The sequence below is a fragment of the Sardina pilchardus genome, chromosome 8 (assembly GCF_963854185.1).
Source record: "Sardina pilchardus chromosome 8, fSarPil1.1, whole genome shotgun sequence".
Lineage (NCBI taxonomy): Eukaryota > Metazoa > Chordata > Actinopteri > Clupeiformes > Clupeidae > Sardina > Sardina pilchardus.
Window position 1 is genome coordinate 16967687 of NC_085001.1, and position 14512 is coordinate 16982198.

General features: G+C 43.1%; 1 protein-coding gene across 1 annotated transcript; it reads right to left on the reverse strand.

Moving 5' to 3' along the window:
* Positions 1 to 1035: 1035 nt before the first annotated feature.
* On the reverse strand, positions 1036 to 11274 carry LOC134089569 (uncharacterized). The gene is made up of 18 exons (XM_062544022.1): positions 11200 to 11274; positions 10403 to 10523; positions 10211 to 10313; positions 10077 to 10118; positions 9917 to 9973; positions 7797 to 8177; positions 7620 to 7718; positions 7303 to 7535; positions 6953 to 7125; positions 6666 to 6762; positions 5908 to 6249; positions 5685 to 5802; positions 5301 to 5392; positions 5097 to 5214; positions 4538 to 4630; positions 3943 to 4110; positions 3541 to 3699; positions 1036 to 1347 (listed from the first exon to the last, which is right to left on the reverse strand). Exons 1-18 carry the CDS (start codon positions 11268 to 11270, stop codon positions 1115 to 1117), a joined length of 2700 nt encoding a protein of 899 aa, XP_062400006.1. The 5' UTR covers positions 11271 to 11274; the 3' UTR covers positions 1036 to 1114.
* Positions 11275 to 14512: the final 3238 nt, after the last annotated feature.

A 14512-nucleotide genomic window follows, 5' to 3' on the forward strand; every position in this document is an offset into this window, starting at 1 on the left:
ATTCGTGTAACTGTATTTCAATAGGGAATAACGTAGTTTAATATAAAAAAAAATATGAAAAAAGGTGAAGTGTTCTTTTAAGAAGAATATTATGGTTATGGGATGGGAGAGGGGTGCACCATAGCAAGTGTCCATCCTCAGGTGTGTGTGTGTGTGTGTGTGTGTGTGTGTGTGTGTGTGTGTGTGTGTGTGTGTGTGTGTGTGTGTGTGTTCACACATTTATGGTTATGGTTATGGGATTTGGCAGACGCCTTAGGGGGAGAGTGGCGCACCATAGCAAGTGTCCGTCCTCGGGAGGGTGGGAGGGCGGGATAGAGGGGGTGGGGGGCGGGATAGAGGGGCGCACCATGGCAAGTGTCCGTCCTCGGGAGGGTGGGGGGAGTGGGTGGGGGTGAGGGGCGCACCATAGCAAGTGTCCGTCCTCGGGAGGGGGTGGGGAGTGGGTGGGGGTGAGGGGCGCACCATGGCAAGTGTCCGTCCTCGGGAGGGTGGGGGGAGTGGGTGGGGGTGAGGGGCGCACCATAGCAAGTGTCCGTCCTCGGGAGGGGGTGGGGGGCAGGATAGAGGGGCGCACCATAGCAAGTGTCCGTCCTCGGGAGGGTGGGAGGGCGGGATAGAGGGGGTGGGGGTGAGGGAGGGTGGGGGGGGCAGGATAGAGGGGCGCACCATGGCAAGTGTCCGTCCTCAGGAGGGTGGGGGGTGGGGGGCGGGATAGAGGGGCGCACCATGGCAAGTGTCCGTCCTCGGGAGGGTGGGAGGGCGGGATAGAGGGGATGGGGGTGAGGGAGGGTAGGGGGGGCAGGATAGAGGGGCGCACCATGGCAAGTGTCCGTCCTCGGGAGGGTGGGAGGGCGGGATAGAGGGGGTGGGGGTGAGGGAGGGTAGGGGGGGCAGGATAGAGGGGCGCACCATGGCAAGTGTCCGTCCTCGGGAGGGTGGGAGGGCGGGATAGAGGGGGTGGGGGTGAGGGAGGGTAGGGGGGGCAGGATAGAGGGGCGCACCATGGCAAGTGTCCGTCCTCGGGAGGGTGGGGGTGAGGGGCGCACCATGGCAAGTGTCCGTCCGGAGGGTGGGGGTGTGGAGGGAGTGAACGGGGATGAGGGCAGCTGACATTTCAATCCTCCTCTTCTGAACTGCTGCTACCTTGGTCCTCTATCTCCTCCTCTTCTGAAATGCTGCTACCTTGGTCCTCTATCTCCTCAACATCCTCCTCTTCTGCCCACGTTGTGTCATCACTCTGAAGGAATTTCCTGTACATCTCCTGGACCATGGCCATGTGTGAGCTGGTGAAGGTCAGCCTTTTTTTCACATAACAACAGAGGCCTTTTGGAGAATCTGGTTTACAACCTAAGACAGGAGGACACATATGTAACCTTAACCTGAATCACAAGTAAAGAACAATATTCATTAGGGGTGCACGATTCAGAAAATGTCATGATTTGATTTCGATTTTCAGGCTCAAGATTCGATTCAAAATCGATTTTCAATTAAAAAACTATTCTCGATTCAGAAAACGATTCGCAGTGTATAGGTACTTTTCCCATATGATTACAGTAGACATACAATTTAAAAGAAAGGTAGCACAACAAATTAAATATGTTTAAATCTACTCAATGTCAGCTTCTTTGGGTAAGATATATTGTTTTCATTCTGTCCACTCATAAGGATGGGCAACATAAAGTTATAAATTTGATCAAATTATTTACTATAACCTGTATCCTCACTCACTTTCAGTTTAACTTTGAAGTGAGGATATTACTGCGCCGAAATGCACCACGTTTTATTTCGTCTCACCATACTTGGTCGCATGACTACTCATGTAACTGTATTTTAATAGGGAAAACATGGAGATGTTTGGTTGCTTCTAATTTCATCTCTGTTTGGATCCTAATGAATGAACTGGGCTAGCTAAGTGCTATCAAAGTTGCGCCGCACGCCAGAGCCAGTGAGTGCATGCATTAAAACTTGAGAGGTATGTATCAACTCGTCTTAGTTAAAGTGTAAGTTTGGCGGAAATTGAAAATAAAGCTATTTTCTGAATGAAAATACACCAACTAAAGCCCTATTCGCACGGGATTAGTATTACCTGTGGACCTCTGGTCATTTTCAAATTATCGCCCCACCTCTGTGTTACTTGCAGCGCATTCGCACGGGATAAGCAAAGTCTGTTAATTACTCTATTTTCACTGACATTACACCCGGATATGTCGTATCCTAACGTCCGCAAACAATGCAGAAAGTAGAAAAGATATGCAATTGCAATAGCAATCACCGAGATGCAGATTTGCACGGGATTAGTATTATCACCGGACGTCTGTGTTTGGCGAAATACAGTAGGTAATTTGCGGCGGAATTTTTACTTTACAAATTACAGACATGGCACATTCGCACGGGACTAAGATCTCAGCCATCCTCCGCAATTATCACAAATCACCAAAGGTCCACAGGTAATACTAATCCCGTGCGAATAGGGCTTAAGCCGTGGAGGAAGTAATTTTCGCTCATCACACAGTACAGAGCTAGCTACAGCCCAAAATCGCAACAGTGGGTGTGCATGGGGATTAGAGCCACACGCTTTCAAAATCACATTTTTAAACCACTAACAGTGCTCAAAACAGCGCCAAACCTCATCAGTAGCTTGCTCTAGGTGTCTACACATAAAACGAAGCACCAATCAGTCTGTAAACTTTGGAATAGTCAGTAGCCTATACATGTAGAATCAATTCGAGACAACGAATGGGCAACACCCCATCTGAAGCACAGAAATGTCTCGCGAGATCTCACACGAGAGGTCGTGGACTTTCCTTCGTGAGGAGCTGGAAGGGGTTAGTGTTCATAACAGTCTTCTTTTATAAACTTCGGGTTCATGAGCCAAGTTGTTGGTGCTTCGTTTTATGTGTAGACACCTAGAGCAAGCTTCTGACGAGGTTTGGCGCCGTTTTGAGCAATGTTAGTGGTTTAAAAATGCGATTTTGACTACCCGTAGGAATAGGTCCCGTGCTTCCGTGTGAGATCTCGCGAGACATTTCTGTGCTTCAGATGGAGTTGCGGTCTCGAATTGATTCTACGTGTATACTGACTATTCCAAAGTTTACAGACTGTTTGGTGCTTCGTTTTATGTGTAGACACCTAGAGCAAGCTACTGATGAGGTTTGGTGCTGTTTTGAGCACTGTTAGTGGTTTAAAAATGCGATTTTGAAAGCGTGTGGCTCTAATCCCCATGCACACCCACTGTTTGCGATTTTGGGCTGTCGCTCCTGCCCGTGCTAGCTCTGTACTGCGTGATGAGCGAAAATTACTTCCTCCACGGCTTAGTTGATGTATTTTCATTCAGAAAATAGCTTTATTTTCAATTTCCGCCAAACTTACACTTTAAGGGAATAACGTAGTTTAATATGAAAAAACAGTCAAGTGTTTGAACACCGTTACCAACTGGGGGAAAAATAAGTATGAATCGATTTTTGGAATTCTATGAATTGATTCTGAATCGGTAGAGTTTGAATCGCGATACTAATATTCATCAAATAAAATTCCACTTACTGTCTTTCATATTGGCAGAGAGCTCATGCAACGTAGCTGCTTCGGTCTTGAGAGTCTGCCAATGTTGTTTGACCTCAGACAGAATGATGTGCTGTTCTTCATTTAAGCGTAGACTTAGCATCTTCAGGTCGAACGCCCTTTTCTTGGTTTTCAAGTCCTCTATCACACATTTAATCAAATACAAAGAACAAAAATATCATTACCATGTATTAAACATACTTCTACATGCATACATCCCTCCAGCATTTTGTCAGCATCTGACCTCCATTTTACTGTGTTCTTTTAATTGGCCAGTAAGGGATAAGGCTTTTTCTTTATAGGCAACATCCTTGAGTCACCTCGACACTGACGTTGACACTGATGTTTTGCAGGCACTAAACAGTTGAATGGTAATGTACTTACCCTGTTCTCGCACCACCCATGGCCATATGTAAGAGTCAGATGCTAGAATGGTGTCTGCAGTGTCCAGTGGTGGTGACCTAGTGATGTTATACTCTTCAATGGCCTCAATCAACTGACTCTTTTCTCCAGCCATTTTTTTCCTGAGAGGTTGTCTCCTTTTGCTTCCATCTATAATAAAAAGTATAAGGTAAGCCCAAGCAATTTAGTCTGGCTATCACCATACTAAGCGCAATCTTTTAAGATTGAACCTTAGCATGGGGAGTCTGCGCTTTATTTCTACTGTACGAGAGGCGTGCTCTCGGAGGAGGGGCGGGACTGTCAACCTCTACTGGCATCATTCAAATCATAACTCTGTACGCTTGGATAATCCTTCAACCAATCAGACCAACGATCCGATGCATTTTGGATAAGCTAGTTTGTGATTGGAGCCAAAGGTTCGGGCAGGGAACAGAGGAGATAGATGTGCAGGTTTCCAGCCTAAGCTGCCGGGCAAATCCAAATTCGCCAGCAGGTCAGGCAGGGTTCACCCAGCAGTTAAGAGTCTCATACAATTTGCAAACATTCAAAAAAATAAAATAAATAAAGAAATACTTGCCTGTGAGGCGGTACAGGTCTGTCCTTCTCTGCTTATAGGACATAGCTAGACCCTCTATTTTCTTTTCTAGGGTGTCTAGTGGTCCGTCATCCCCTGTAGAAGAAATACAAATGTCTATGGTGCTACATAACATCTGTGTTTATTTCTGATATCCACTTCACATATGTAGCGGTGAAATTAAATTAAATGAATTACATTACAATGTTATGGTTATGGTCATGGTCATTACAACACACTTATCTCCTAAGATGGTGATGACGTGAGGCTGAAATACCCAAATAATAAGATGTATACTCAAAAGATGTAAAAACAAAAACAAGGTTCAAATAGAAACTCACTATTCACTATCACAACTCAAACATTTCTTGCTGGGATAACTAAATACCAGGTTTTAAGTACAACACTGACATCACTAGTAAGTAGTAGAAATGTTTGGGGTCAGTGTATAGATTTTTCCGTTTTGAGTTAATAAGAAATTGTACACTGCATGACAATAAACAGTACAGGCTGAAGTGTCTCTGCATCACAAGAAATATCAATGTAAAATCTAAAAAAATACCTGAAGCTGCCCATTCTTTTATGTCCTCCACCCACTGCTGGACAGTGTTCTCACTCACTGAATTCTCCAACTGGAATGCCTCCAATTGTTTGTTGTGTTCCACAAGGTTTGCTTTCGTCTACAAATACATATGTAAAGGCATTAACCCACAATAAAAGCAACAAACTAGTAAGTAATAAGCATTTGTGTCCGTGAGAGAAGTACTTTAACATATTTTCGGCATAGTGTTGAGGCCAGATGCTCCCTCTTTCGGAGATTCCAACCCATGGCCTGTATCGTCAGCATGTCTGTCCTGGCTGTTAATGGCGAAAGAAATGTAACTGTAGCGTTATTCACTAATGTAAGTCATCGCAAGTTATCTAGGTTTGAGGTCCTTCCCAACTCCTCTTCCCAGGGTAACAGAAAACAGGCCAGGTAACCCAACAAATACATATTACAATTAGAATACACAATAAAACCCCAAACAATTCGCCAGGAATACAGGCTCAATGACACAAAAACCCTGCCTAGCATTGATAAACCAACCAGTACTCTGTGACCTCAAGAAACAGATTTCTCCTTTAACATACATACTTCTGACAAACATACCTCCTTTGGCCATGTACTTCGTACAAATGGCTGTCCTGGAGAGGAAGCTATTTACTTGTTCAACTTCCTCTCCAAGCGTGGTGCCAGCGCCATCTTGGTTTCGGCCTCCCCAATTGATCTTAACCAAGTAAACAAACAAAAAAATATATTATTGCTAAGTAAATTACACCAATAATGAAAGGAAAAAACAATTACCTCGCACTTGAGTAATTAAAGCAATTACCTCACACTTAAGGGAATGCGCCTTAGCGTGCATGATTGATAGAAATGGCTTTGATTGCAAGAGGTGCTCCAAGTTTGTGAATTTGTTAATCACTTTTTTTAAGTACGGCCAATATTTGCATACGACATCGCTGCAGAAAAACACAGTTGGAAGGCATTCTTTTTGTAGGTACAATGGATATGCAAATATCTCGCCCCTGAACATATTCAGTCCTTTCAGGAGCATGCCGTGACGGCACACTGCCACCTCCAGGCCCTCCTCATCAAGTTTTTTCGATTTGTTCACAGTCGTTTCCCTTGCAGCAGCCCAAACGCCTTTGCCGCATACACCTTTGCCAGACACCTATGACAGGTCACACAAGAGCAAAGGAAAAATTACAATCTAAAACGGATAGTTCCAGCCCTTGATTATGATTGGCTGAATCGCGTTCGATGCCATTGTTAAATCCAACACAAACATACACCTTGACCGCATTTCATTCTATAGTAATGCGCTACCACAACTTGCACAGAAGTTAGAGTAGCTGCATCTCGATGTTGCATGGCAACCATTCATATGGAGGAAATATATTTATTGGAAGAAGAATGATTATCTACATTTTTCGTTGCTGTGCCTTTGCTTCATGAAATCTTGCTAGATCGAGATTAACAACGCCTCTTAGCTGTTCTAAAATCAGTGTAAACTAGGGAATTTTGGGACTTATTGCTTAAATAAAACACGCTCATCCAAGCATGGATAAGACATTTAGAATAACTTACATGCTTGGTCTGCTGATGGACCTCCTGGACAAATTGTTGAACCTCTTCATCTTTCGCTAGAAAAAGTCCCTCAAAAAGGCCACGGTGTTGTTCATCACTGTAAGAATTAGCTGCATGTAAGTCAACACTTTGCATATGTAACGGTAGCAAATCACAGCCGATCCAATTAAGGTTTGAGTCCGACCGTGTGCAGGGCTGAGCCGCATTGTCCAACACGACAGAAGTAAACAATACAACCTCAAAAATAAATATAAATGCATTACAAAAATGCAAAAATAAGAACATACCCTTTCCTAAAGCGGTACAGTTTCCTATTGCCATCCACCGCAACAGCATGTGCCTTAGGACTGCACGCTGGGCACTTGAATATTTGCCTCCGGAAGATCTCATCCATGTCATACACACAACGTTTCCATTCGAAAAAACTTTTCTGAAACGTGTCCGTGCATATTTTCCCTGACTTTATTTTTGTGTGAAGACAGAAACAATAAAAAATAGATTAAGTGATGCAATGTCAATACATTTACAAACAATTTCATTTGTTTATATTAGCATGCATGTAGATTGTATGATGGTAATACTGTTCAAACTGTTATGTCATTACTCATTACAGTATCAGGTATCTTTGGGTACATACCCGGCCAAAGTATTTGCTCCTCTGCTCAAGCAGCTGAATGAAAGCCAGCCGTGAGAAGCCTGGAGCAGACACTTTCAAGTCTTCAAAGGTTGAGAAGAGGTCAATCGCGTACACGGTTTCGCAGCTGGAGGTGGCAGCCCAGTACCCACCCTCAATTAAGGCCCCAATGTCAGTGTTCTTTCTAATGTTACAATAAGAACATTGAAATGAGGGTAGGTACACATTGTAGCGACCTATGGGAAGAACAAAAACTTTTAAGAGTGTACCCTTACTCTTACATTTAGCACATGACAATCTGAATTAAATACTTTACTTACCATCTATGCCAATGAAAATTGACTTTTTCCATGGCAGTGTTTTAATGCTTCCTTGCTCGCACGCGCAAATATCAGGCACCTCCAGAGGCAAAATGCAATCTGGAGGTAAAAACACAAGATTAAGCATACTGCATATTTTTAAGGCATTACAAATAATGTTAAGGACTCGACTCATACCCTGTTCTGTATAGCTGTATTCATCCCCGTTCATTCGGAGTATGGTGGTTGCGGGAATTGGGCGGTAGAAACCCTCGACAACCGATTCTCTGTTGTGCAGGCGCATATGGTGGCACAACAGGTCACAGTCACCACAATAGTGCTGCTTTGGCGCACAGTCTCTGCAGCGTATAATGGCAGCTTTCGAAAGACAAGTCTGACACCTTTTTACTTGGACTTCCTCAGCAGCCAGTAGGTGGTGAACAGCATCGGACCTGAGAGATGCCCAATTCTGTCTCCACATCGCCTGGCGGGTAGTCCAACTTGTGGAAGCAGTGGGGAGGGGCAGTTCCAATGCCCCTTCATCTGCCAACATTTCTGACACTTCTTGATGAAGGATGTCTAATTCAGAATAAACAAAACAAAACATATGAGGAACCAGATACAACCTTTTCCAAAAGTACCAAATTGCACTCCAACCTCTTTAGGACTGGGTTTCTTGGAATGGTCCAACCTTTACCCATATAGTCCCTTTCACACCCTTTTTTTGCGCATTCGGATAGCATGGAACTGTGGATTAAAAAGTTCCTATAACTAATTCAGCCACAACTTTCCGCACTGCCGGTGTTAGCGAAACATACGGAAACATAAAATACCTTGCTTTCTAGCCAACCCCCAGTTATCGGGTCTGTACGAAACAGAAGGCAGTTGTCTACCGTTTCCCTGCCTTCAGCTCTCTACCAATTCACTTGCCGTAGCAGGCATCAAGATACCGACTACGAACTGTTTTGGATAGCCTAGCAAGATACCAACACAACACGCCATTGTCAGGATACCAGAAAGAAGAATAACATAATGTTTGACAACAGGAACAGCTGATCACAATTAAATAGAATTTTGGATGTTGAAGGCAGCATGAAGGGACACATCTATGCGGTCTTCAAAATTTGTCAAAACAAAGGTATCTTGGAAGACAGCATTTCACAGAAATACTTGATTCGGACATGCCTCGATGCCTCATTCCCCTGATAGATATCTTCAAAGGCAGCATTTTTCTCACCGTTTCATACAGACCCATTCTATGTGTTGTTTGATTACATATTGCAGTGTTTTACTTACTCTGTTCTTTGCCCATATAGAACCAAAGACAGCAAATACTTTATCAGCAATATTTTATTAAAGTTTATGAAAGCTGAGCTTCCACTTTACGCATAAGCTGCAAGTCTCTGACAGTATACTGCACCACCAGGTTGTCCAGCTGCGGCTGGGAGATGACAATAGAGCTGCTACTCTAAGCAGTAAATGGGACTTTGGGCTGAGGATCTGTCTTGACTGTCTTGATTTTTTATTTGCTTGCACATAACTCAAAAGGCTAGCCGGGTGCTTCAGTTCAATGTGCAGTTTCAGATTTGCTGTGGATGAAACTGAAGAATAGTATAGAATAGAAGAATAGAATATATACTTTTTTGATCCCGTGAGGGAAATTCGTTCTCTGCATTTAACGCAATTTAACCGAATTAGTGAACACACACAGCACACAGTGAACACACACAGTGAGGTGAATCACACACTAACCCAGCGGCAATCGGGGAGCAGTGAGGGGCTAGGTGCCTCAAGGGCACTTCAGACTGGTCGGGGATCAAACCGGCAACCCTCCGGTTACAAGCCCGAAGCCCTAACCAGTAGGCCACAGCTGCCCCAAGTGCACATTTTTTACCGAAATTGTTATAAAACTTATGACGCCTTATTGCTGCTTTGTCGCCTATATGCTGCCGTCACCTCGATCCATTCTGCTTTTTGTTTTGATGACACAGGTGGCGGTGCGACACCGGTGGCTGGTGTTGCCAGATTGGGTGTAAAAAAACACTACATATTAGGTCAACACCCGTTTATGATACATATCAAGTAAACACCCGTTTATGGTGTGTTTTACCCGAGTTTTCACCTGAAAGACTATAGAAATCTGGCACTCTATTGAACAAAATTAAAATGAGAGAGCGCGCCATTCACAGGCAATAGAATGAACAAGTTCACAGTAATATTCATCAGGCAGGAATACAGTACATTCAGTTACCATTGACCCAAAACATAAACTCGTTCAATGAATGTGTTCAGGCATATCACTGGTTAGAGGTACATACCAATATCTTCATCAACTGAAGTGCATGGCATAGGCAGATCTGGAATTACCACATTTTCTGTAATAGAAATTTGGAGATTACTTCAAAGAATACGTGTGCCGTGTTGTGTTGTTTTTTTAACACTGTTTTTTCACTATTACTTCAATTAAAAGACACTTACGAGATCTTTCACGGGAATGGTGCCGTGCACTGGATTTTGGAACTGAAAATGACATAGACAGCAGGCATGACCCTGAAACACTATGGGGCATTCAGTAAAGCATAAAGAAATTGACACAAAGGTTGAGGACTTACTAGCTGAGGACACCTTTCTGACACGCTTTGGTATAAGGTGTCCATACTCATTTCTACTCCTTATTGTAAAGGTTGCTGCCTTTCTTTTCTTCTTTTTCTTCACCTACAATACATATGACAACGATCAGCTGTGCCAACTCTTCAGACACGCCACCCACTGACCAGCCAACCCAAAAATATAATTACACGTACAGGAATTGGGATTGGGATGCTTTGAAGAACATCTTCTACCGCTGTGTATAATGCCTCCTCTTCCTCCATGAGCGCACGCTCGACCTCTACCTCGATTGGCTCCATTTCCATTCTAAAATCACTGAGAATGACACAAATGTCCTGAGTTAATTAAGTGATTAAACACTTCATTACCTTCACCGCAACATGCTACCTCATCAACGTCAGTTGTGAACATAACCACAGAGATGATTATGCGCAAAGGAAGCGCACGCACACTGAAGTTAATAATCAAGACACGGAATTTTAGCTGAAGAGCAAATCACATGGCACTTCTTGGTAACTTAGCCAAGGTTACGTCTTAGTAAAGCCTAACTTGACTATTCATAGCATTGGACCTGCTTGGAGTAGCTTTCTCAAGATGATAATCATGCAAATTACATTTATTTTTGTCAAACTAAAAATGCCATTCAGCTTGCATTATAATGCATTCATGAAACTACCTAACTGCTTAGCTTGACAGAGGTCTGTGGCATGAGGCACACTAGCATAGGTAACGTTAGCTCACCACATGATCAGGCACAATCCTGAAACATCTTAAATAATAATGCATATACTGCCGAATAAAACATATACTGCATATGTTCCAATCAAATAATACACAAATAACACAAACTGTCAGCATAGGCTTTTCACGTAATTATAATAAAACATTACCCTTTCGCATGCGGTAGACTTACCGGTTCGCATGCATAGACTGTAAAAGTTCGCATGGGGTGAAATGTCTAACGTAAACGTAATCACGTCTCTTTACGTACCTCATGATGCAAGAGCGTGATGCCGCTCGAGCTCCTTCGGGACAGTGCCTATCCCACTGGTGGCCTACCATCGTACTATTTCTACGATTGGATCGTAAAAAATCAAACGATAGTGACGGTAGCTCAGTCGTATGATTTATTACGATGAGCTGTGAGATCAGGTTGCCCCAGAACAGTAGCATTGATCCTGATGACTCGACTCAGGCCAAGCATGACTCTCTCTGGTGCCTCCACAATCAGAGTGTGTTTGTCTGAGTCCACTCGTCTATCTTTGGGCCTCTGCAGTGGTGGGAAAGGCTAAAAATACAAGCTGTTGTTTGGGAGGGAGGACGTCACTACCTTGTCGCAAGACTAAAAAAGCAACAGAAGGATGTTTTCCCAGATGAGGATGAACACAAACCAAGCGGGCGTGCTCATACAAACACGCACACACACACACACACACACACACACACACACACACACACACACACACACACACACACACACACACACACACACATACACACACACTCACTCACTCACTCACTCACTCACATATCGCTCAAAATAACAAGTTTCAGGCAGACTAAACTCAGAAAATGCGGAGGTGGGCACGATGTCCAGATATAATCTTGATCTGGCCAAACATCTCTCCCAAATTAGCATGGAACAATACAGGATTAGGCTACATTTCCTGAGGAGGGGGGCAGTTTGGTCATACAGAAGCATTGCTTAGGTGGTGGCTATGGCCTTGGAATCCCTCCTGAGTGTTTTTCCTCATGTGGCCTGCTGATGAGATAGGGCACAGTGATATTTACACCTGGAATGGGGCCCCTTGGTCATGGTCGATCAGTCACATGATGAAGTAAAAAGTAAAGTAAAGTGAGTCGGCGTGCACAGCATTGGCTTTAGGATTGGAATCCGGACTGACTGTTGCTCAGACAGAGTTTCTTCATATGCCACTATACTACAGTACATACCCCCCCTTTTGACCTCCTCTCTTGGTATGATCAGTATGTGACCTCTGACCTGTGCAGAGGCACAGAGATTCTGAGGCTGAGGCTGAGGCTGGGACCTTGACCACACAGTCTGTCTGAGACACATCAGAGGTGTGCAGAAGAGTTCATCCTGGCCACCAGTGATCTCTCTCCCTCTCTCTCTCTCTCTCTCTCTCTCTCTCTCTCTCTCTCCCCCCCCAGGTCAAGGACAATACCAGTTTATTTTATTGTATAGTGACAGAGATTAACCTGCAGTACTGTATATTGCCAAAGTAATTGATCTGTCTAGCTCCATTTCTTTCTCCCTAGGTGTCAATCCATCTGGTCTTACTTACAATATTTAAAGAGTGGCCTACTATGATTTCTGTTATATAACTTCAACAGTAAAAATTATACATAATTGCATCCATGCTTCCCTTGGAAGACTCTGTTTCCTTTGGAATATTTATGTTCCTTACTTACACTTAAAAAAACTATAATGTTCAGCAATCTGTCTCCATATCTATGTTTGTGTGGATTCAGCACAACTGGAACACTCTGAATGTTCCGTGGTAATTATGTCATGAAACAGCCGGATAAGATATCCTGTGCCAGCCCTGTGACCCAATTCTTCAGACGTGTTTGGGTGAAACCCCTTCAAATATTTATGTAATGTCAGCCTATTTTAGATACTAGTATTTTTCCTATTGAACGTACCTTTGATAAATCTAGGACACATATTTATAAATCAAAAGATATATATAAAAGAGTACAAATAGGAAAGAACATGCTATAAATAAGACTATATTTGTCACATTTGAAATCAGTTTGTAGTTAAAATAGTAGTTTAAAAAAAATAAGATAACAGCTGCAGGCATATGAAAGATGTTTTCAATAGCTAGCAGCTTTCAGCTGTTTTGTGTGCACTGTACTACGGTACTGGGAGGAGAGGCTACTGGCCTGCAGCTGATAAAGCTCCATGTGTGCCTGGACAGCATGTTCTCTCCAGGCATCTGTCCAGGAAGAGCACGCCCAGGGAGGAGGATGGAGGGGTGGAGGCCAGTGGTATACATCGAGGGGGGAGGAGGAGGGTGGTGATAGAGGAAGGGTGGATGTAAGAATTAATGGAAAGAGAGAAAGAGAGAGGGGGGAGGGGAGGGGAGGTGAGGGAGGAGGCCTAATGTACAGAGGGACAAAAGGTTGTAAGGTCAGAAAAAGGGAGAGAAGGGAAGCGTACGTATGTGGAAGTTACGTTGTTTTGTGTTGCGCTTTGACAGCATTTTACCTACCTACAGTCATGCTGATAGATTGAAATTGAATAGATCATTGAATTGAAATTAAGTGAATTGAAAGAGAGAGAGAGAGAGAGAGAGAGAGAGAGAGAGAGAGAGAGAGAGAGAGTGTGTGCGTGCGTGCATGCTGTGTGTGTGTGTGTGTGTGTGTGTGTGTGTGTGTGTGTGTGTGAGTGTGTGTGTGTGTGTGTGTGTGTGTGTGTGTGTGTGTGTGTGTGTGTGTGTGTGTGTGTGTGTGCAGGGGCGCCGCCAGAAATTCTGGGCCCCATGAAAGATTTCGATTTAGGGCCCCCCCTCTCCCTCAAAAAAATAAATAAATAAATAAATGTATTATTATTAATAAAGTTATATATATAAAATGGGGAGAACATGTATTTGATACCATGCTAAAGTTGCCTAAAAAGAGGAATATAAAATCATCATTTGACAATTGATCTTAATGCATTAATTAAAAAAATAGCCTGTTTGATGCTCATTGAGCTCAATGCAAATCAAACAGGCTAATAGGCCTACTGGAAAAAGCACCATGTCAATCTATAGCTATGGTGAAGGGTATGTAATGATGTGGGGCTATTTTAATTCCAAAGGCCAAGGGAACTTTATCATGGATGCATACAGTAATATCCTAGATCCATGAAATAGCTGGCCTTTAAAAATAAAAACATATAAAAAAAATTCCTCCTGCTCCTATGGGAATTTAACATAGGGGTCAAATACTTCCTTCCCCCTAGCATTTAAGGAAGAACAACTTACATTCTTCAATCACAAAGAAAATTGGTGTCCTTAGCGGTTTGATTATGGTATTAAGATCAATTGTCAAATGATGATTTTATATTCTTCTTTTTAGGCAACTTTAGCATGGTAGCCTATCAAATACATGTTCTCCCCATTGTATATTATATATAATTATTATTTTTATTGATATAAAAAATGCACAACTGTCTGAATCACACTGAATAGACTGTTGCCTTAAAATGAAAATGCCATGGTACACATTATGGAATATATCGAATTTCTTTTATGAGCAAATATTGTTAGGCCACTATGCAGTTCTTTCAAGCC

Coding starts and splice junctions, on each gene's coding strand:
- LOC134089569 (XM_062544022.1), bottom strand. CDS start 11,270: ATGGTAGGCCACCAGTGGGATAGGCACTGTCCCGAAGGAGCTCGAGCG. Junction 8,178..9,916: donor TTCAGTTGATGAAGATATTG/GTATGTACCTCT, acceptor ATTCTGAATTAG/ACATCCTTCATCAAGAAGTG. Junction 5,393..5,684: donor GAAGTACATGGCCAAAGGAG/GTATGTTTGTCA, acceptor CGCCATTAACAG/CCAGGACAGACATGCTGACG.